General features: G+C 46.8%; 1 protein-coding gene and 1 long non-coding RNA gene across 2 annotated transcripts in view; one reads left to right on the top strand and one right to left on the bottom strand.

Annotated features, from left to right (window-relative positions):
- Positions 1–16,118, bottom strand: part of LOC135821092 (uncharacterized) — a 36,923-nt gene extending 20,805 nt beyond the window's left edge. The window contains exons 1-3 of the long non-coding RNA XR_010554295.1: positions 16,047–16,118; positions 8,744–8,815; positions 1,011–1,082 (exon numbers count right to left, since the gene is read on the bottom strand). This is a non-coding gene — a long non-coding RNA (uncharacterized LOC135821092). The remainder of the gene's footprint in view (positions 1–1,010; positions 1,083–8,743; positions 8,816–16,046) is intronic.
- A 5,780-nt stretch (positions 16,119–21,898) lies between these two features.
- LOC135821794 (uncharacterized protein K02A2.6-like) lies at positions 21,899–22,732 on the top strand. The gene has a single exon (XM_065334790.1). It carries the CDS (start codon positions 21,899–21,901, stop codon positions 22,730–22,732), a length of 834 nt encoding a protein of 277 aa, XP_065190862.1.
- The last annotated feature ends 1,602 nt before the right edge of the window (positions 22,733–24,334 follow it).

Genomic DNA, 24,334 nt, shown 5'->3' with positions numbered 1-24,334 from the left:
ACTTGCAGCAAAGAAAAAGAAGTCAATAAGGATACACAACTGTCACTCCAGGATATACAACGTCCGCCACACATTGGTAACGCGGCCAAAAAGGAAGTTAAGGAAGCGATTGACCTGCATTGGGTCCTTCAAAAAGTTGTTGAATTTCTGCATGTAATGCTGAGTGTGTGAGGAACTGCAGAGTTCAGAGGGTAGCGCATTAAAGAACAACGCAAAAGAATTGACACCATCAGAAGTACGCAATGTGTTAACTGCAATGGGTTGGGTGGTTTGGCTCCTCGTACAACGGGCAGCACGAGGCTCAGGGAAGAGGGAGGAGAGCGAAGGTAGATGGTGAGAGACAAAATTGCGATTTAGGGGTGGTTGCACACCTGCGAATATGTCATGGCTGCACTGGGGTTCTTAAGTAGGAATTGGTTGGCGAGTCATTTACATACAAGCTCACTCCCCACAATGCAGTAGCGTTGCCTTGTCTGTAGCGATTATCTCAGTTTATCTGCAGGTTTTCTTCTAGGCGGAGGTTGCACATCTTGCTGATCGAATACCAACTTAGATGTATAAAAGTAAAAAGTAAATTATCGTATCCGTTCCCGAAGGGAACTCACGACGGCCGCTAACACCCGATAAACCCTAGCGGATGTATAAGAGATGTATAAACTTACTTCGAAGTAGATGTATGAAATAATGTGTGGGTAGGAGCCGAAAGAAACTATTCGTCCTCCTACAGGAATTTGCAACACACTGCAAAGTCTTGATCTGCTTATGATAAAACTGCATCATAAACTAAGCAAATCACACTCATACTCCTCATCATCGACAGTAGTATCCTTTGTTACTTATCTTGCATACTCGATAGTCACAATAGTAGGGCCACTTCCGATGGCTATCCTAAACAGCATCCCCAGCCTACTCACTATCCCAGGTCTGCAGAGATCCTTAGAGGAAGAGCAAACGGCTGATTCAGGAAATACTGGGAATGTGTGTAGTCTCGTTAGTCAGGCAAGACTTACAGATCAATTAAGTGAGGTGTGTCATGAGGCAGTCCACCGGGAAGATAGCGGAGATTATTCTTTTGCAAATACCTGAACAAGGATAGAGTATGAAGGAATGTTGGAAAATGTGTCTAAATAATCTTTTGACAGGGAAATTTAAGGTTTTCATCTTGTAGCATTTTTAAGAGAGCATATCTGAGAAAACCAAAAACGCTGGGCGGGCCAATACTCTGATTTCACTCAAATTTTGAAAGTGGGTTTCTTTTGGGGTCTACAACAATCATGCAAAAGGGCTCGTTGCATAACTTACGGACACTTTGGCTAAAATGGGCCCAAAATACGACTGAATATTGGGTCCAAAACGAGCGCTAGTACAGCGTACGCAATGGAGCTAAGAACAAACCACCACCATGCCAAATTTACCTCACCTGAGCAGTCTTCACATTACCACCACATAGAGCCATGGCTACATCCAGGAAAGCAATGGCCACCATCTCCAAATATCACTAAATTGCATCGCTAGAATAGCCAAATGTCAAGGGCCATAGCGGGAGACATTTACAGCGTCTATTTTTCTGAACCATGCACTGCAGGATAGTGGACTATACTCCACTACCACCCAGGACATGTCTCGTAAAAAAGTGTTCCAGGTTTTCTGGAAATAAACAAATTAAAATATTTTCACTTCACCACATTGCAACATTGCCAATTATATACCCGACGACGGAAAGAGCCTTCTCAAGCTCAAACACCAGGCACTGCTCCAGACACCAGCACGCCAAACACTGGCAGCGTGGTCACCTCTACCGAGTCTGACAAGAAATTCGAAATGACAACCCTTGTCACTCCAAACAACAACCATTTCCTTCCCTGAACAACTCGAATTTCACTAGCAGCAAAGCTCTGCAGAAGTGCAAACATATTGAACAGATCTCGATTTGTGCGATTGAAGCACGATATTTTTGTGTCCTGAAACTGGCCGTGTGCCGACCACCGCGTGACACAGCAGATCGACGGATTTCGACCTGTTTTCCAGGAATACCATTTGAAATTTCGACCCCGTAGCATACTGATCAACCACCAAAATCTCAATCCCTTGACAATACATGCAGAATCCCTGGATTTTTCGCAAAATCCCTGGATGGCACAAAAACAAGTGAAAAGGGCTTTTCCCGCCAAAAAAGTTCAACTCTGCAGATCTGCGTACGGCGCAGTTCAACCCTGCACTGCAGTTCGATCAGTCGGCGCGTCGGCGCCCGCCTATAGCGCCTGTCAGTGCAGATCTTGTGGTCAGGTCTTGAAAGTGCCATTTACAGTGCGAAGTGCAAGTGCGCACCGTACATATTTTAGAAAAAACCGGGACATTCAAACTAAATCCATGGAGTTTTCAGGAAAATCCTGTATCAGACAAAACTGTGACTTTTCCGGGATTTTCCTTCAGATCCCCAGGACCCCGGGAGTAGTGTTGATTTCCCGGGATTTTCCCAGGAAAACCGGGAGGGTTGGCCAGTATGACAGGTATGACAGGTTCGAGCACTTGCTTTTCAGCTGCACCCCGGAGAGATCGACTTGTTGGGTACGGAAATGCATCCACGGCTATTTCGTATATCTGGCAAGTTGGTCGTGTGTTTCGTGCATTTTTTTAGGATGCCAACAGTAATTTTGTGTTTCACGCATGGATGAAATCTGTTGCCGGAGCGACATAGCTCGACAAAGAGAATAAAGTTGATTCCTATCGACATAATGTCTATATTCCCACCGGATCTATATTCCTGCAAGCAGATAACGTGATGATCTCAACACAATAGTCATTATTGGGGTTTTGAGCATAGTCATCTGAGTCCTAGAAATCGAATTTTCAATGCGAGCTGATTTCAAAATGTCCTCCTTGCCAGGTTGATGGAGTCGCGCTGAGACCACACTTTGCGCGGTCAACAAGCTCTGCATTGTCACTGATTAGAGTGTCGACCTTTTGGGGACAAATAGTTGCTCGACAAGAAAATTACAACAAGCAGACGTACGCTCGCTCCTCACCGAACCTGAGGAAAACCCACACCTTGCTACATGCTGCGAACTCCGGCAACTCGGGTAAATGTACGCAAACATCTCGTTGCTGATCAGCCTTCATCGTCCAGATTTTGATTCTGATCTTGATTGTCGATCAACTCGATCAAATCCGTTGATCTGCTATGTTGCTGGGTTGGTTGGTTTATTTTAATTTACACAATAAGCGGGAACTAGACCCAATGTTATAAAGGCGAATGGATAAGCCGCATTTAGAAAAGAGAGGACAGGAATTCGACAATTACGAAAGTGTCTGACAAGCGAGTATCAGGGGTGACAGGGTGGTTGAGGAGAGCTAGGGGCGGGCTAATCTTACCAACAATATGGTAGGCAACTTATGCTAAACTTGTTCTGTCTTGCTATGGTCCCAACATCATCTGGCAGCAGGTTCCAGAGTGCAGAAAAACGCCAGAGCGAGTGGAGGATGGCCCGGCCGAGTGCTTTCAATTACACACTTGGATTGATTCATGAATCCATTCGCATGCATTCAAGTCGTTCGATTTCCATGTCGTGAGCCCTGGAATCGATTCGGAATCGATTCCACGGATCCACATGGGGTGATGTGAAAAAAGAAGAGAAAAGAAGCCACGTGTTGAAAAGTCATGATGGTACTAAACTGGTCCGCGATGAGAAGAAAGTCAGTATCAAACAGCAGTTTTTTTCGTGAAATCTACGACTTATGGCCCTTTTCCTGAAATTTTTGGCAGTGTCAATATATTGACACTATATATTGACACTGCCAAAAATAAGTCTGTACACATTACCAGACAGATATAATGTACAAACTGGGCTTGCATGCTTTTTCATGTACAACATACAACTAGTTCATAATCACAAAGCATGTTCCATATAAGCATTCATCCATATTGGAATTCAAGCCCACATTATTACACATATGTCATAACAGAATTGCAGCACTTCCAAATTAGGAACTCCCAATGCCCTTGGGGCCCCTAGCATTTTAGGGGCCTACTTGTATCTATTTATACCATGGTATGGTACGGAGGGCCTGTTTTCAGCCAATCAGCGCTCGTCTAGCCATGGTTATATTGGCCAGTATAAATCCCGCGCGGGATTTATATAGAATATAAATCCCGGTGCACGGTACGTACGCTAGGGCACTGCCACCGTACATGTTCACTGCCTGAAAGGCAGTGAACTTGTACGGCGGCAGTACTCCAGTGCACGGACCATACATAAACAGACACAACGGACACCACATGCACGTGTACACTCCACACAGAACGGCACACTCACGAGGAACAGTACACAATGGAAAAGAAGAATGACCTGGAATTCGTCTACAGAGTATTCTGTTATACTGAATCTGAGGATAAAGAACGTCGAATAACCACGAAGTATGCCGAATGGGTAAGCAATGTACATTGTACTTCGAAGAGTTGAAGATCATCAACCGACTGTCTCCTTCGTAAATAAGTTTATAATACCAGTGTACATGTACTTCAACCCAATTGGAAAAGGCTACAATAGATTGGATTGAAATGTGATACAAAACAGTGCATGCAAATGCATCTACTTGCAAGCAAAACTGATTATAAGATGCCGCATGTGAAAATCAGCACTGTACCATAATTATAGTAACACTTACTCCCAAAGAGTCTGTAATCTAACTAGTGACGGTAGTTTGATTCAACGACAAACTCCAACACCGCAGCAATTCAGTCGACTTCCGCACCGCTCACGACTCAAGACAAGATCATGAAAATGCTACAATATTCACTGGTACTGAAAGGAAATCTTATGCCAAACATCCACGGAGGAATCTCCTTCTGACCTTGCTCGACCATTCTTTCAACTGACAACTGATAACCATCAGAAGATGTTCATGTACTGCATGATGTAGGAGATCTCCAAATAGGTTCGTTGTTCTGGAAATGCGTATGGGTACCTGGCATAAGTAGGATATGACCCTCGTAGTCGGGTTATACCGTACCCTTATATAAATCCCTCCTGCTATCGCAGTCGGGATTTATATTCAGCCGGTATAACCCTCTGACTCGGGTTATATCCTCTACGTATAATTTAGTGCCACTCTCGCCTGCATAAATTCTGTTGTGTTTTTACATTTCTCTTCACTCTGATGAGCTGCCTTAGACAGCGAAACCGGTCGGTCCTTTAAAAAGATTTGTAAAACCGAAAATATGTGTTCTGTGAAACAACTTGTGTCGGGGATGTTTCCCTCTTCAGTAAATTAATGATTGTTGTTTGGAGTGACAAGGGTTGTCAGTTCAAATTTCTTGTCAGACTCGGTGGAGGTGACCACGCTGCAGAGTTTGGCGTGCTGGCGTCTGGAGCAGTGCCTGGTGTTGGAGCTGGAGGGGGCGCTTTCCGCCGTCCACACCGATTTGAATGAGTTCGCCCGACTGGTTTGCTATGGAACGAGCATTAAATATTGTAAGTCGGTGAGTGGCAACATGTATAGACTAGAATCATTCGGTTCTGAACGCATATATCTGTACTCCCCCGGGCGTTTTCCAAAAGCGGCCAGCTAGATTTTCTTCATTTCTTCAAGAAGTACTGCCAGCTATATGGTTCATGCAATAAACATAAGCTATTCGGCATTGAATCAATGTGAAGGACATACAGTCCGTTTCAAAACGATGAGCAATCCTGGCCATTAGGCCTTGGCGGATAATGCCGGCAGAAAAATTGGCAGAATTCGGTACTTTTTCTGGTAAGTTTCATGCATGTTTGGTATGTGGATAAAGAAATGGAGCAGAATTCGAGGAATTGTCCGCCATAAGGTTTGTATGGTTCTGCCAATTTCGGTGCAAAAAAAGCAGAATCTGCCACCTTTTCGAGCATTATCCGCCAAGGCCTACTGGCCATCGCCCGTGGAGTTTGCCGTCTTACCATATGAGCACTCGAGAGCTGCCTGGAAAAACTCACTGTGAACTGGAAGAAATATTCCGCGCGAAAGCAGGAAGAATGACAACTCACTCACGTTCATACAGTCATGCACGTCTCGTTTACAACAAACGAGTTCTTCCTCGTATCGATAATGGAGTCAGGGAGAACTTGTCGAAACGAAAGTATTGTAATTGTTGACGAGCGGCATGGGTTCCACTTCGTTTTGCGATCAAATAGTTTCTTTTTTAGCTGCGATGCAATTTTATTTTACTTTTATTTATTTCACCTTACCGTGGCCAGAGATTATAGGCCAATATGGAGGGAGGGGGCAGTAGCCAGCCATGGCAGTAAACAAAAACAAAGCAGAATTATAAATATTACACATTACTGGAGGCAAAGAGAAACAAACCTCGATAAAGAATTAGCAGTTTACCGTATTTTCCGGGGTGTAAGCCGCACTTTTGTTCGCTAAAAATCGGACAAAAGTCGCCCCTGCGGCTTATACACCGAATATGGTTGCGCGAGTGAATGCTTAACATACATCAGTATGCATGCTGACGTCACGTTACATGTCATTCGACTCAGCTGCGCGCCTGTGTTGCTATCCCGGCACTTTTACTAGTTTTAGTGCGCGGGCTACACATTACGGTGCGCGCATACGGGGACTCTATTTTGCGTATTGCAAGTGCCGGTTTCCACACATCCATACATAATAAATTTGTAGAAAGGCCATTTGTCAATGAGTGTGAAAAATCTTGGTTTGTGGGTGCGGCTTATACTCCGAATACCAACTTTTAGTCAATATTTTGCCTCAAAAAGGGGGGTGCGGCTTATATCCCGGTGCGGCGTATACCGCGGAAAATACGGTATTAGGGAGGTTCTGCTCTACATTTCGGGAGTGTGAGAATCACGCGAAGTCTCTTCGCGTTCCCGTAACGTAAAGAAATCCTGTTCTGCTCCACTCTTCATGTAGAGAGGTTACGTGGAATGAGTACTGGGAATTTCCCTTCTCTATTTGGCAGTTTTCTGCATCAGTTGATCGATACCCAGCCAATCCGTACGCATTTTCTTTGCGTGTGCCACAACGTAGAGAACCTCAGCTCCGCGTAGAAATCTGGACCCAAAACATACGAAGCCGTATACTCTAACCCAGACACCTGATCTCTACGTGATTTCTCTACGTTTGACGTATAGCAGAACCTCTCTATTAGAACACGAGCTTCATATTGGCCTTGAAATCATTTAGGGTGCAAGACGATTTTACTGATAGAGGCAGGGCCAGCCAGAGAGAATAGGCAGCGAAAAACGGAGATCCGGTATAAACTGATGTTTGGGCTTTAGGTAAAGTGCAGGGATTGCGCGTAGAACGAGTGGGAAGAAACCAGTTATATTTACGCAAGTGTGGCGGGGCTTTGTAAAGACGAATAGAATGAACAACAATACACAGTTTTCGATCCGCTTGACTAGAGATAGGGAAGGTTTGCGGAAAAGGACTTTCAGTATCCTCTTATTGTGGACTTCCAGGGTACTGATTAACGATGTACTTGGCAGGGATGACCAGGCGGTTGAGCAATAGAAAAAAAATGGGGAGATTATAGCAAAGATAAAAAAAGGCAAATGCATTCAAGCGGTAGGTGGGAGAAATGAGACACGAGATAGCCAACAGCTTTACTGACTTTGCTACAGATATAGGCGACATGTCAACTAAACGATAAGTCTGAGTCAATGACCAAGATGCTTGTGTTGCTTTACCACTGTGAGGTCTGTGAGGGATCCGGGAAGAGTAAATGCATAGGTTGGCTCCGAGTTCGGCAGGAATAATATCTCAGTCTTGGCGATATTAGGTCTTAATCTCCAGGTAGTCATCCACTGATGGACTTCGTTGATGCCGCACTCGCAGCCTCTCTAGACACTCATTGAACCGGAGCAGTGCAGTATCGTCAGCAAATAAGGACACACCTTCAACATGACTGGGAAGATCAGTAATATACACTAGGAAAAGGAGGGGCCCTAGGATGGATCCCTGCGGCACTCCGGACAGAACACGCGAGGCATCTGAGAGAAGTCCACCTACAAAGACTACTTGCGTCCTGTTGGATAGGTAGTCTGTAATCCACTCTAGCGCTGCGACACACACACCGAAAACTTTGGAAAGTTTAGCAAGTAATGCACAGTGCCACACGGTGTCGAAAGCTTTCTCGAGGTCGAAAAAGCACATGGCAACTTTCCGCCCCATATGACAATGGTCGGCAATGTTTTGGATCAGCTTGGTGAGCTGTAGAGCAGTCGAGTCACCACGACGAAACCCAGATTGCGCGGGATCCAGAGCAGGAGAAATATGATTATATAATTGATTGAAGGACGGAGGACTCCGCTATTTGTAATTGATTGAAGAAGAGCCGTTCGCAAAGTTTGGAAATACAGGACAGGAGGGAAATCGGGCGATAGTTACTCGCTTGGGATTTGCTGCCTTTTCACTTGTAAATAGGCACAAATGTAGCCAGTTTCCAGTCGGTAGGGAACTTGCCTGTGGTGAAGGAGAGGTTAAATAGGTGGCTAAGTGGAAAAGAAATCGCAGGAGCTAGTTTCTTTCTTGAAGGAATGCGCAGTGGAACTTGTAAGGAGATTATCTCAGCTCTTTGCTTCCAACTCTGAGTTCTACCTGGAAAAGTCTTCCATGGGCGGCGTCAGGTTCGGGTCATAAAGGGTACATGAGATCAATCAACGAGATGCCATATCCCGAAATCCCATTTGCTACATCTCAAAAGAAATACGACAAAAACGCCTTTTTACGGTACATTCAAAACATGACTTACAGGTATTGTAATTTGGTTGTGGCTTGGAACAGCCCGTCAGGTAGGTGAACAAGTTGATTACCGTCCAAATCTCTGTGATAACAAAGTAGAATTTTGATAGGATGTATAATTATCACTTCCTGGAAGAATATCTTATTACTCTATTTTGTCGTACTAGTTTGTAGGTGGAGTGTGTGGGTTACAGTGAGGGCTTGTACCCACCCGCCTGTGTAGATTCAAGTTGATTATCGTCCAAATCTCTGGGAGAGCAGAGTAGAGTTTGGATAGGATGTATGATCTTGGAAGAATATTGCGTGCTAGTTTGTAGGTGGAGTGTGTGGATTACAGTGAGGGCTGCGTCTCACCCGCCTGTATAGATTCACACAAAGTGTGAGTTTCGAAGTCTGAAGAAAATGTTGAACGGTTTCTGCTGGGATGACCACTACACCATAGCTCAGTGGTTACAGCATCGCTGGCTACAAGCGAGGGTCCCTGGTTAGAGTCTTGGTGGAGTCAGGCAATTTGTTCTTCAGACTGCTCCTACTGCCATTGCCGTCGTTGCCGAACTTGTCATTCTTCTAGTTGATGCGGTTCCTGTCACTGCCATGCCAGTAAGTGTCTTGTCCGGTTGTTTTTCCGGTGGTCTAGTTAATTGTGAGGTGACGTTGCTTGGTGTTCATGTCGCTGCGTTAGATCATCTTGTACCAGGATGATTCTTTGCTGGACATCTCCTGTTGTCGGATGCGTGAGTCCAGATTTTGACACTGAGATCGGCAACGATGGTGATGGCAGTCTAAAGCACTGACATCAACGCCAAGCAACAGCAAAGATCGGCACTGACGGTGATGGCAGCGTCTAAAGCACTGACAGCGGTAATGGCTAGGGTCCACACGACTAGCCATTTGGTATCGGATGTGTCCACGGCACATGCTGATTATTTTGATGGTAGTTCTGATAAGTATGAGTCGTCCATTGCTAGTCATTTGTTTGAGCATCCTGATTGTTGTGCTGGGTATTCAGATGATTTTGTTCGATTGTGTCATGTGTACGCAGTGCTAGATTGTTTTGAAGCCGTATACATCCATACAAAGAAACCCAACCTTTGCAAGCAATCATAAGCAAATTAAATTCACACTTAGGCTGTTAGGTAGGTTATCAAAACCTCGTTAGTTATGTCCAGTGATTGTCTCTTGTTGTCGCACTACATGTCACGCTGATTGAGTTTTCTCGCACTTGCACTTTTGTGTCATTATTGCTATGTGTATAGGTCACGCATTTTCGCTGTTTACTTTAGCTATCTTTTTCTTTGCGCTGCTTGACCACCTCCTTACCGTACTAAATTCAAAGTTCCTTTTCCTTTTCCTTTGCCTTTATTTCACCTGATGAGAAGGCTTGAAAGTATACTTGTGAAACCCAAACTTTCAAGATTTTCGTAAAGTCCTTTTTATGAGTATTGTCGCATTCTTAGCAAGCCGTGAATCTTCTACGTGAAGGGGGAGCTGGTTTAGAGACCAGTCGTGACAATGTGGAACATGTTCGTGTCTCACGAGTTCGGATGGGTCTACTCGTCATGACCGCTACGAGTGGGTTTTGAGCTGTTTCTCAAATTTCGAAAATGTCTCACCCATTCTTTTTGGAATAAAGCCTAAACTGTCGCAGTGCACACACCTCCACGCATGCCGGCAGAGAAGGCAGTAGCACGGGCAGCACAGAGCGGAACAGCGGAGCTGAAACTGACTCTCACCGTACCGATTTGGCACCAAAAGCGGCCCAGAGTTTGACCCACGCCAGCGCCGTATCCGAAACCGTCTCCGACGGTGCCAACACCACTCCAAAAGCGGACCTGCTCTCCAGCTCGCACCAAATGACCCAGTCAACGACCAGTACGAACACGACATTATATCGCCCATGTCGGCAACCAGCATGACTGTGCACCCTGAAACGCCGCCAGGCGGCACAGGTACAGGTACGACAACATCCAACCTCACCGCACACGGACACAACCACTCCTACCACCACAACATGCAATCACCCAGATTCGGCGCTTGCTGAATATCTCCTATCCTCACTGGTGTCTAACACAGACATGTCTAAACAGCCAACAAACTGGATTACCTCCGAACAACGCAGGAGAACCAGTCCCAGTGCGTAATCCTCACCTGATTTCTAAAATTCCAAAAAAAAAAAAAAAAAAAAACAGAGCAGCAACATCGACCCTGGCCACAGCCAACCCCTTGCCCCAGCACAGGGCTCACGCCTCAGCAAACTGGTATGACAGGATACTCAACCCTAGCCTACAGTGACGTTGTTCTCCGCACCTTTCAGGTATTTCATTAGATTTGTAGGACTCTTAGCCATACATGTAGCCATGCGTCCGCTTATGCCAAATTTCACTCCCCTTTTTAATTACCTCCTCCTGCAATGAAGTGTAGCAAGCATCTTCATATTCTCTGCACAAACGTATTTCGGCTTAGCCAGCAAACTTCCCGACCTACAGCACGCACTCCTGCAGCATCAGCCCGACGTCGCAATTGTGACAGAAACAAAGTTCACTGCGGAGAAAGTGCTTCCCTCTGACATTAGTTTCCCTGGATACAGCTCACCATTTTGGTTGGACAGAACGGTACATGGGGGGAGGGGTAACCATCTGGGTGAAGTCGTCACTCCCCTCCATGCTCATCACTGAACTCATGTCCCCCGCACATGAGATCATCTGGTTTTCTCTCCAGCTGGGCCAAGGTCTCCGCACCGTCTTTGGAGCAGTGTATCGGCCGGAGTCCTGTGCCCCTGGAGATCTCACCCTAATTGACCATCTCGACACCATCCTCTCAGAAGCTAGACAGCAGGGCCCCCACATTATCCTAGCTGGCGATTTCAACGTGCACAACCAGGCTTGGTTGAACAGCTTGAAAACTACGCCTGCAGGCGAGGCTCTCGAAGATACCTGCTGCCCATCTTCTTTTCAGCATGTCACCCGTGGAGACAACCCGCTAGACCTCATAATGTCAACATTCACATCACCAGTAACTACACGTAGACTTCCACCCCTCGGTCGATCTGACCATGCAGTTGTACTGTCAGACTTTTCTGATGTGCTCCATAGACGTGAACCCCCCAGTGTTTTGCTACAACAGGGCAGACTGGGATCGCGTCAGGGCGCACCTTCGCAACATGGAATGGGGTGATATCATCACGGAGGAAATTTCCTGTGAGCAAGTTACCGCTTCGATAACTGGAGCTGTTGCATAATTTTTCGCTTCCAAAGTTCTGGAAACGAGGCCTTCCAATCCGGTATCGTGGACGCCTGAATGCACCCAGACTGAGAGGGAGAAGAAAAAGCGCTGGCGCGACCGGAGAAAACACCCTTATGACCCAGCACTTCAGCAGGCATTCACCAATTCCGTGACTGTAGCGATCGCCACTCAGTTCCGATCACGCGGCCTCTCAACTGGGTCCCTCAGAGACAAACAGTGGTGGACGAAGTTGAAGAACGCCGCTGGCAACTGCACACAGCTCGAAATTCCCCTAATTGTCAACTCTGACGGCCACGAGTGGGCAACGAGCTCAGGGAAAGCCGAGGCATTTGCTCGCTTCTTCTCAAAGAACTGTAGCGTTGCCGGTCCGGACCTTGTGGAGGCTGACCTAATGGACCCTGCTCCCTCAGATGCTCCACCTCTTTCCACCATCCGCTTCCGCCCAGAGGCTGTGCGCCGCCTCCTGGCAAAGCTCGACGTCTCCAAGGCTACAGGGCCTGACAGTATTTCTGCTTGCGTCCTTAAGGAATGTGCTCACGAGCTTGCAGAGCCACTGTCCAAGTTATTTGCCTTATGCTTCCGGTCTGGAGTCCAACCTAGGATGTGGAAGACGGCCACCGTGGTTCTCATCCACAAGCGATCTTCCCGCTCAACTACAGGCCCATATCCTTACTGTGCATAATCTCGATAATCATGGAAACTCTATAAACAGACACATCGTGAACTATTTTGAGGACAACCATCTACTCACGTCGCACCAGTTTGGATTTTGTGGAGGCCTCGGAACATCAGACACTTTGCAAGCTCTCCAAACTGCCTGGGCAAGCGCTGTGGGCTGTAGAGGGCAGCGCGTATCCTTGCTGTGGACATCACAGGAGCATTTGATCGTGTCTCACATGTCGGCCTCCTCCACAAGATGCGAAGCCTAGGCATCAATGGTCTGCTTCAGTGATGGCTGGCCTCGTCCCTCGACACCCGTTCCTTACAGTGCCTCGTTGGAGGCGTACGTCATCTACGTACACGACCACCGCTAGAGTCCCTCAGGGAAGCATTCTTGGAGCAAGACTTTTCTAGGCGTACGTCAACGACACGCCAGATGTTCTTGCTGACGTCGAAAGCCACAGCAGCCCCTGGGGCATGAAATCGTTTTCGTCGTTTCCCTGCGCAGTGGTAGGTTCTTTTACGTCCAATTCCCAGCTCTCCCAGGTACAGTATTGCTACCATCGATTTTGGTATTCTGGATAGCTAGGGACAGAAAGCCTAGCAAGGGCCGACAATGTGAACTTGGCCAGCCTCAGCCGAGTTCAGCTCGTCGGAGCACTCCGGGAAAAAAATCCAGCCAAATGATCGAGTAGCATTAAAGACTGGGCTACCAATGGACCGACCCTCAAGCCGCCAGCACCAGGATGCTTACGATCATGAATCAGCTGAGGGAGACAGTGCGTCTTCTTGTGGAAGATATTGCGGACCTGAAAAGTCTAACAGCCTCCAAAGAACAGAAAAAGGAAGCCGCCATTGCGGACTTTCAAGAGGAGATTCGGGCTCTCCAGGAAAAGAACGTCTAATTCCAACGTGAAAGGAATAATCATTGGAGCCAGCTGCAGTACGTGCTAGGGGGGGGATTCCTACGCATCGCGGATAGCCATTGAAGCACCAAGAGAGTCCCCACCCCCCCCCCCCCCCCAGTCCGCTTTCTAGGCTGCATTCGTTTTTAGCTTCCTGGTAGAGTAGAATCACTCTATTGATGGAGGTAGGCGGTAGAGGTTCAGGGTTTTTACGCCGGGCCCGAGACGACGGCTACAAAGGCCAACTGGACAACAAAGAAGGTGACGCCTAAGAGAATGTTTTATGATTGTGCGCATGCTTATAATGTGATAGTGACGTCATTCCGCTACAGTACTCCCCCGCCATTGGTGAGGCCGGGAGGCGCGAAGCACGATAAACAAGGAATGGAGAGAGAAGAAAGGAAGCGCGTCATGTACAAGGCTGAAAGGCAAAAATAGAATACAATATGTACAAGAGAGCGCTGCGTGTATGAAGTTTGTTGATAACGTGGCAACAAAGACCAAAACAAAACTCAGAAAGCAGAACGTGGAAAAGAGAGAGATGCATGACAGAGGCGGGTGTCAGAGTTGGAAAGAAAGAAAAGAGGGAATGTACGCGTGACAGAGGAGTGTTATCATGTAAGAGGCGGCTGCAACGTACCAGTCACTGAGTACAGGAAACACTGGGGCGAGGCGTGCCGTGGGAGGCGAGGACTCATGGAGGCGTGCGTACCTCCAAGTCCTGTGCCGGGCATATGCCTGCAAACTGATACTTGGGGTGGAGGTGGCCAATTTCCAGCTTGAGGCCAGGATGAATACAAAAGACGAAGACGGCTGAACGATGTGCTGTGACAGGATAGCGGGTTATCCAGGTGGGCCCGGAGGTCGGCAGGGGCCGTACTAGCTCTGACGCGGATCCAGTTTCGAAATGGTGAGGCTCAAGTTTTACAGTCAACAGTCGGCGATTGACTGGATCCCGAGAGTTGAGGCGAGCAGGGGGGGGGGGGGGGGGGGCAAGCCGAGCTGAGGGATGGCATGATGAAAACTCCGAAGAGCGCATGTCGGGGTCACCAATTTAGGGTTTTAGGGTTTTAGCAGTCCGAGGCGGATCCAGTGTCGGATGATACTGAGATTCAAGTTTTATGTTGCCGGCCGGCGATTGGCGGCAACCCAAGAGTTGAAACGAGCAGAAAACTGCGGCAGGAGCTCAGGGATGGCACGCATCGGGCAAACTCCGAAGTGGGCAGCGTGTGGGGACATCAGTTCAGGGCTTTATTTTGCCGCTCTAGTCGACGGCTACAATGGCCAACCGAACAACAAAGAAGTTGAGGCCAAAGAGAACGTTTTTTTCTTACGCACGACTATAATATGATAGTGAAGTCAGGTCGATACGGAAGTATCTGTACGCGGATTTTTTTTCTTCTGTATTGAGTTGTGTACAACTACAGTCTGTATCGGCTATTGAGTGACCGGATATAAGAATATATCGGCTACAGTGATATTGGTAAGAAATATCAAGAGCAATACACCGCACAGCCACATTGCGCTCTTAGCCGATCCAAACTCTGCACTCACATCACCAACACCACAGAAACAGATGTCTGGAGGGTCATTGTCAATATCAATCCATATACCGGAATTGTCCTCTTGTACTTTTCGCTCCTGTTATTTCGCTATCCTTCTCTGGTTTGTAAACCTGAAACACTGACATGACATTTCGGAATCGTAGGAAAGCGTGAATAATATTTTGGAGAGCCGACAATCGTCACAGAGCAAGGCTGTCAACGCTGCAAACAAATAAGAGCGAACTTTTCTTTCATTTCTTCGTCCACCAGGCGCAATGAGAAGAAAAGCACTGCCCTCACATCTCGTTGTAGCTATTTTTTCAGTTCAGACCTTGACAGATCAGGACAATGGCACCCAGGAGCAAGAAGAGTGGAAAATGAATAGCAATAGCAGCTAGCGTGCCGAAGCTTCGCCATGATGTCAAAACTCCATGGCTACCTGCAGTGGCCATGATCATCCTTAGCAGATGGATGGTCCTTCGTAGCTGTCTACATACAACTGTATCTGATACAAGGCTGCTCTTGGTTCTGCACGGTTTTCGGTACAGGGTGGATGAAGATCCACATTTTCGCTTACGTTGGTTGCGACCAACTCGTGAGCGTCATCAGGTATCGGTCATAAAGGGTGGGGAAGGGTACCTAAGATCAACCAACAAGATGCCACTGGGCACTGGCGGATAATCATCGAAAAGTTGGCAGATTCTGCTCGAAAAGCAGTGAAATTGGCAGAACGATACAAACCTTATGGCGGGCAATTTCTCGAATTTTGCTCCATTTCTTTATCCCCATACCAAACATGCATGAAATTTACAAGAAAAAGTACCGAATTCTGCCAATTTTCTGCCGGCATTATCCGCATATGCCTAGATGCCACATCCCGAAATTCCATTCTCCACATCTTAAAAGAACAGAACTACTTCAAAAAAACGCCTTTTTACGATACATGCACAACATGACTTACAGGTATTTCAATTCGGTTGTCGCGTCCAACAGCCCGTCAGGTAGGGTAACAAGTTTATTATCCAACAATTCTCTGGGAGAACAAAGTAGATTTTTGATAGGATGTATATCACTTCCTGGAAGAATCTCTTAATACTCTTTATACCGTGCTATACACATTTACCGCATATCAAAATAACAGAACTACGCAAAAATCTCTTTTCCGATATATGCACCCCATGACTTGGATAAGATGTACATTGCGTAGTATCCCTGCCTTGCTTGTAACGTACCGTATATTCTCTATTATAAGCGCAGGTCTCCATTACTAGCACAGTCTCTAATACTAGCACACTGTGAGCACCTTTCGAAAGATTATAAGCACAGTCTCTATTACTAGCACGGTCTTGGTGGAAATCAATGCTGCATGCATGATATCTAGCATATATTTCTCCTTGCTCTGTATGGATTGTATTGGTTTAAAAAATATAAGCGCAGTCTCCAATTTAAGCTCGGTCTCCAATATAAGCACGGGGTAGAGGGGTGTTGAAAAAATATAAGCACGGCGCTTATAATAGAGAATATACGGTATTCTCGTACGTTAGCGTATCCCCATACGGTAGCGTATGTGGTCTGTTGCAGATAAAAGCTGCTGGCCATTTCTGTTTTCATGAGATTTTAGAACAACAACAAAGCCGGACAGAAGAGCTGTTCAACCTCCAGGTGTGTACCGGAGAAAGTTCTTTTTATCGTCGCTTCTTTTTTCAAAGAGAATTGGTGAGCACACATGCTAATTCCCTGGGCACTGCAAATTCACAACTCATTTTCATTTCTCAGAATCATTTTCAACGTTTTTGGCAAATTGCCCTCATCAGGATGCTGTATGAAGTGGAAGTCTGCAAAGGAGAAGTTATATACATCAATTTGGTGTTCTTAGGTGTCATGCAGGTTCTCACACGCAACGGGAAGACTTCGTGGTAGTAAAATAGATATTTCGCAAAAAAACAAAAAGACAACTCTTTCTCTTCCTTTCGAAGAACCGAACTTGCCGAGCCTCACCGAAAGCAAACTCTGAAAAAGCCCTACACTAGTACGGGATTCAGCGCCGAGCAAAACATAATTATGAGTCATTATACAATGCATGCAGTGTAGCCGTGAAAACTGGTGAATAAAGAATGCAGTAGGTTGGCAGCGCGTGACCCGTCGTACCGCAGTACACGACGGCGTCGCGGCTTAGAAATGAAAGGAAACACTGCGAGAAAAGACAAAACGAAAATACATGTCCCTTTGTCAAAACTAACTTAGAAGAAACAAACAAAAGGCAACCACGAATCATTTTGAGAGTCAACGTCAATACTCTTGTGCAGTTGTGCAAATTCTTGTCTCGCACTGTGCAACGCAAGAAACAAACAACCCACGAAATGACTCGTGAACTAACTGTAGGCTTAATCACCACATGTACGCGAAATTGCGTTCCAAAATAAACTGCATTTCTGAGACATTTCATATTTCACATCCTAAGAGAAATATTGAATAAATAGTAAATAGCAATGAAAAATATCAATTGTGCACTCATAACCATGTATAAACAATTAAAATGAAACAATTCCAGAACGTTTTCGTGTGACCATCATCAGTGGAACATCGTCACATAGTAAGAATCACTAAAACAACCAGTTATATAGCTAGAGTAATATGAAAAGAAGCGTGAGAATGCAGCACAGCTAGCGGTTATGCATAACGCGTGTAGTGTGAACCTTTGCAGTGTATCTGAGAATGGTAGCAGCTTCTTTTCATTTTACTCTAGCTATATAACTGGTTGTTTTAGTGATTCCTACTATGTGACGATGTTCCACTGATGGTCACACGAAACGGTTCTGGAATTGTTTCATTTCAATTGTTTATACATGGTTATGAGTGCACAATTGATATTTTTCATTGCTATTTTACGACTGTTGTCTCCTCATCGGTTATTTAAATAGTAAATACATCATAAAAAAACACATGGCCACGACGGCCTTCCCAACATTAGCTGTTAATATTTCTATGACTACACATGTTACCTCAGTGCTAGGAATATGACATGTCTAAAACTAATGAAAGATCACAAGCTTTCACTGACTTCTATGCTGTATGTTGGTAGTAAGTAATTAGTTAGCACAGCGCAGATGTCACCAGATAACTTGAGTAATGTCTGAACAGGTTTCTCGTGAGCAATACACGAAAGTGACCATGTCAGTGTTTTCCAGAAAATATTGTCACCTACAGTTGCGCGGTGAAATACGGCCCGAAATGCAAAGCCGGCGCCGCGAATTGGCGCGAAGCCAGCTCCCATTACATCACTGGCGATTTGTGTGTATGAACTCAACGGTACGCACCTCGCGTAAAAGTTCGGAGTGCACGTGTTGCATACTAAAAACAGTTCAAAATTTCTTTCATTCACTTCACTCAAGCACAGCAGGATCGTGTGACCAGTTCATCACTGCGATCGGTTCTACCAGCACGACGAAGGAAATCCTGGCGAAGGCTGAGGAGACGACAACATTTCAGCAGGTTGTCGACATGGCCACGGCTCATGAGACAGCTGCCCGCGAGTCTGAGAAGTTTTCAACGTAGGTTCATGCAGTACGCGGAGAGCCGGGGCTCGCTGACAACACCACGTTCAAATCTGACAAGCCCTGTTTCCGCTGTGACAAGCTGGGACATCGACCGGATGAGTGCCACTTCAAATCTGCGAAGTGTCGTGCTTGCGGCAAACTGGGACACATCGAACGAGCCTGCCTAAAGAAGAAAGTGGCCAGGTCCGTCAAGCATGTCGGGACGCATGTCGGGACCACATCAAACCCCAGTGAGCGTGTTCCTTGTAATGACTCTGTACCGATGTTGAATGTGAATGCCACCATGAGTGACAGAGCTGTAGCACCGTACACTACGCCTGTCGAGCTAAATGGGGTCAAGGTGCACTTGGAAATTGATACGGGTAGCACCGTCACACTGCTAGGAAAGAATGATTTTCTGAAATGCAATGGCTCCTTGTCTGAGCTGGTACCATCCAACATCACCCTATCTACATACACAGGAAATCCAATCAAATGTCTGGGTGAAATCGAAATGAAAATGGCTTTGGGTGGTGTAGAGGAGAATGTTCTGGTCAGAGTTACTGAATGTGATGGTCCTTCTCTCTTAGGCCGGGATGTCTTGTCCAGATTTACTTTGCCATGGAAATCTATATTCAAAGTGGGCACTGGCGGGCAATCCACTACCGATTTCGTTAAGAAATACCCGAATCTGTTTGACAACTCCACTGTGGGTACGGTGCAAGGGGTGCAAGTAAAGCTGCACGTGTCAGATGAACAACCAGTCTGCAAACGAGCAAGACCAGTACTTCTAGCAATTCGACAGCGGTACATCGACGCGTTGAACAAACTCGAGGCTGATGGGGTGATTGAGAAAGGGACACATTCCGAACGGGCCTCACCAACGGTACAATTAGAGAAACCAGGAGGAGGATTACGGATTTGCGCAGATTACAGTGGGACTATTAACTAGTGTTGAAACGATCTCACCGGATACTCGTTAGCTCGCTCGCCAGAAACTCGGCTCGTTTGTGCGGCCAGCTCGTTTGCACTAACGAACACCGTACACTGTACTCCGTACACATGGCAGTACATGTCGACCGGGGAGTCGTAAAATATTTTACGACTCCCTGGTCGATCGAGAGTCCAGTCCCGCGCAAAGGAAAAATCACTCGCAGTTACAGTGACTGTATGCCTGCACGACACTTGAGTTGTTTCAATAGTCGTTGCAGCTTTGGTGGACTCTACTGATGTCTTGTTCCGCATCTGCTGACCTGTCGCAGGATATGCTTCGGTCACCTCTCCCTTCGAGTGAAAGTAAATAATTACGCTCAGTCGTTTTGAAGTTTTCTCCCGCGGTGCAGCGAAGACCGTCTTCGCTGCATCGCGGGAGAAAACTTCCAAACGACTGAGCGTAATTATTTACTTTCACTCGAAGGGAGAGGTGACCGAAGCATATCCTGCGACAGGTCAGCAGATGCGGAACCTGGCAGGGCTACTTGCAACCTTTGCAAAACGGTCTATTCTTACAAAGGCTACTCGACGACGGCGCTGAAAAGACATCTCGACACCAAATAGCAGTACGAAGTGAAGCAGCAGCAACCCCAAATGCCGGCGGTGATAATTTGAACCAGCTGAAAAAAATCGAACTTAGAAAAAAATACGAAGTAGTGGTTGCGACTTCGGCGATGATTTGTAAGAAAGGGTCGAGGGTCCTCGACGTCTGTCTCACCGTCCAGGAGCGACACTGACTCACGCTGCTATCTGGTGTTCACGAGGTGTTTGTCGCGCTGGAAGCGGAGCGTCTCTGTAAGTTTGTATCCCTGGTGATGTTTGTGCCTGGAGAGCACTATATAAGTGGTGCTCTTCAGGCACAATCTTCCTCAGCCTACTCAAGCTCAACTGATGAGGGGTGAATTCCCCGAAACACTGTGTAATGAGCAGGGAGTGGTGCTTTCTTGCAGGTTTGCCGAGTCGAAGGTTCGATGGACTTCTCGTGTGCTCTGGATGGCAGTCGTGAGTCAGTCAAGTGTCAAGTAAAGTCGGCGGAATAGCGCGAGCTCCGGTGTGGGGAGCAAACCCTTTCTTAGAAAAAAATTATTCAAAAAATCATATTTGCCACATCAATGAAACTCGTTAGCTCGCTCGATAGCTTGCTCGTTAGTGGAACTGATCGCTCGTTTGTTATAGATACGCTCGTTTCAACACTACTATTAACAAGCATTCAGAATGTGAACAGTACCCACTCCCCACCCTCGAGGAATTGTTGCACAAGTTGGGCCCGGGAGGGAAGTTTACCAAACTCGACTTGTCCCAAGCATACCACCAGCTAGAGGTAGCACCGGAAAGCAGGAAATACACCACTATCAACACAATTCAGGGCCTGTACCAGTACAAACGCTTACCGTTTGGTTTCCACAGTGCCGTATACATTTTCCAAAGGGTAATGGAAGAAACCTTGGTTGCGCTACCAGGCAGCGGCGGGTACATTGATGATGTGCCATGTACCGGGGCGAATGATGAAATCCATGAGGAAAACGTGGACCGGGTACTCCATCGACTGGATGAGAAAGGTTTCAAATTGAATCCGGAGAAATTCTGTTACATGGCTGAGGCACTCTCTTACTTAGGTCACACGATCAGTGGGCAGGGCGTCTCCCCTTCAACAGCCAGGATACAGGCACTGAAAATGGCCAAACCACCACAGAATGTTGCCGAATTGCAATCTTTCATCGGTTCTGCAAATTTCGTGCGGAAGTTTGTGCCTCATTTCGCAGAAATTGCAGCTCCTTTGTACGACCTCTTGAAAAAGGGTGGGAAATGGCACTGGGAGACCACTCACGAGCAAGCTTTTGGCAAATTGAAAGATGCTATGTGTTCAGAAGCCCTACTGGCACACTATGATTTACAAAGGCCAACAGTGTTGCAAGTGGATGCTTCGGGAGTGGGCCTTGGCGCAGTCCTACTGCAGAAGCAGGAGAATGGCGGATTACGACCGATCGCATTCATGTCGCGTAAGCTGACCGCAGCAGAGTCACGCTATGCTCAAATTGAAAGAGAAGCATTGGCTGTGGTGTTCGGAGTGACCAAATTTCGCCAGTACCTACTCGGTAGAGAGTTCATAATGGTCACTGATCATCGGCCACTCTTGAAGTTACTGGGAAATCACGAGGATGTCCCCACTCTCGCCTCTAATTGAATCAAGAAATGGACATTGCAACTGGCGGCATATGATTACGAAACGCAGTATCTCGCGGGGAAAGAAAAAGTCCTTGCAGATTTTCTCTCGTGACAACCAATGCAATCTGTGTCACCGAGCGAGGAGGAGACCGTCACGGTACAGGTCTTGCTTATCGAGAACGACTCAATAATCAAAGCGGCTGTGGTGAGACCAGAATCGGCAAAGGATTCTGTATTGGCTAAAGTAATTCGCTATACGGTTAATGGGTGGCCTGCTGAGATTGAGGAAGACCTCAAGGCATATGCCAGCAAGAGAATGGAATTGTCTGTGGAGAATGATATCTTGTTATGGGACAACCGGGTGGTGATTCCTAACTCACTTCGAATGCTCTTGCTACGAGATCTGCATGCAGAGCATTTTGGCATGGTGAAAATGAAGCAAGTGGCCCGGCGCTACCTGTGGTGGCCCGATATTGACCAGGATATAGAATCTAAAGTCAATGCGTGTTTGCAATGCCAAGAGAGTGCCAAATGCCCACCGGCAAAACCCGGTGTTTGGTCATGGCCTACGGGTCCATGGAAACGGATACACATTGATTTTGCCGGGCCATTTCTGGGGAAAATGTTCTTGGTGGTGGTAGATGCTTACTCTAAGTACTTGGATGTAATACCCATGGCTCATGCAACCAGTGCGACCAGGATTTCTGCTTTACGCCATCTGTTTTCTGTGTTTGGTTTGCCTGAGCACTTGGTTACAGATAACGGCAGTCAGTTCACGAGTGCGGAATTCCAGGCAATCCTGGATGGCAATGGCATTCTACACACAACAACGGCGCCAGGTCATCCAGCAACTAATGGCCTCGCCGAACGCTACGTTGGCGTCTTCAAGCAGAAGATGAAAGAAATGTCAACTACTGGTGAACAACTCAACGTCAGGCTCGACATCTCTTAGCGCATCGAACAATGCCGACCACCAGTGGGAAGACGCCGGTTAATGGGCCGGCAACCGAGAATCCGGCTCAGTGCATCGCGGCAGTCTGAGAGTCGTCGGCAGGTCAAGGTGTACCAGGAGAGCTTGACTACGCCAAAGTTTAACACCGGTGACGCTGTGTTTGCCCTTAACTTTGGTTGTAGAGCAACTTGGGTACCAGCTACTGTAGTGCATGTCCACAGCCCTCACAGTTTCGGAGTACAGCTGGATGATGTCGTCAGGAAGCGCCATAGGGAAGAACTACGACCGCGGGCGGTGTAGTTTGGCCAAGTACCCGTTTCTTCTTCTGCGGACCAGGCGGTGGTCGCACAGCTGCCTACACCGACCAGTGACCCGCCGACAGTACTAGATTCTCCTCTACCACTTCCGGACGCTAGCAGCAACAGTAGCACTGTCAGGCTGGATGTTACGCTAGCCCCAGCAGCAGACGCCTTTGGAGTCGAGACGTCTCCCAGTGTTGTTGCACCGGCACCCTTGCGTCGCTCCGACCGACATGTCTCCGCGCCCAAGCGCTTGATTGAGAACTGCTAAGTATCTGTACTATTGCCTTTGAGTATGTATTGCTTGTCCTGTTACTTTGATCTGATGCGGCCTGAGTGTAGGAAGTGGACATTTCTGGGCCAGATGAATATTCTACGTGTAGGTCATGACGAACAGTCTTCACATAAGATTGTTTTCGTTTAATTCATTGAAACATTTGCATGGTTTCTCTTCCGATCTGATCTAACCCCCCAACGCTGTGCAATATTAGCTGGCTTTATCTGTCATTCCTACCTCGATCTATAGCTCAGCTCTCATGGACTATTCTGGAAGGCGCAGTAACTGTTATAAGTATATTTATTGCCGTAGCTATGCAGAAGATGTTACTTCAGTAACGTCTGGCACTAGCCAGGGTCCACCCAGCTTTAATTTGGTATTTATTCCCGTAGCTATGCAGAAGATGTTACTTCAGTAACGTCTGGCACTAGCCAGGGTCCACACAGCTTTAATTTGGTATTTATTGCCGTAGCTATGCCGAAGATGTTACTTCAGTAACGTCTGGCACTAGCCAGGGTCCACACAGCTTTAATTTGGTATTTATTCCCGTAGCTATGCAAAAGATGTTACTTCAGTAACGTCTGGCACTAGCCAGGGTCCACACAGCTTTAATTTGGTATTTATTGCCATAGCTATGCAGAAGGTGTTACTTCAGTAACGTCTGGCACTAGCCAGGGTCCACACAGCTTTAATTTGGTATTTATTCCCGTAGCTATGCAAAAGATGTTACTTCAGTAACGTCTGGCACTAGCCAGGGTCCACACAGCTTTAATTTGGTATTTATTGCCATAGCTATGCAGAAGGTGTTACTTCAGTAACGTCTGGCACTAGCCAGGGTCCACACAGCTTTAATTTGGTATTTATTCCCGTAGCTATGCAAAAGATGTTACTTCAGTAACGTCTGGCACTAGCCAGGGTCCACACAGCTTTAATTTGGTATTTATTCCCGTAGCTATGCAGAAGGTGTTACTTCAGTAACGTCTGGCACTAGCCAGGGTCCACACAGCTTTAATTTGGTATTTATTC

The sequence above is a fragment of the Sycon ciliatum genome, chromosome 7, assembly GCF_964019385.1.
Source record: "Sycon ciliatum chromosome 7, ocSycCili1.1, whole genome shotgun sequence".
In the NCBI taxonomy this organism is placed as follows: domain Eukaryota; kingdom Metazoa; phylum Porifera; class Calcarea; order Leucosolenida; family Sycettidae; genus Sycon; species Sycon ciliatum.
Note: the sequence above shows the minus strand (reverse complement) of the source record. Positions and strands in the feature narration are given on the sequence as shown.

Bases quoted from the DNA above. Each gene is read 5' to 3' on its own strand.
- LOC135821794 (XM_065334790.1), top strand. From the start codon at position 21,899: ATGCAATCTGTGTCACCGAGCGAGGAGGAGACCGTCACGGTACAGGTC.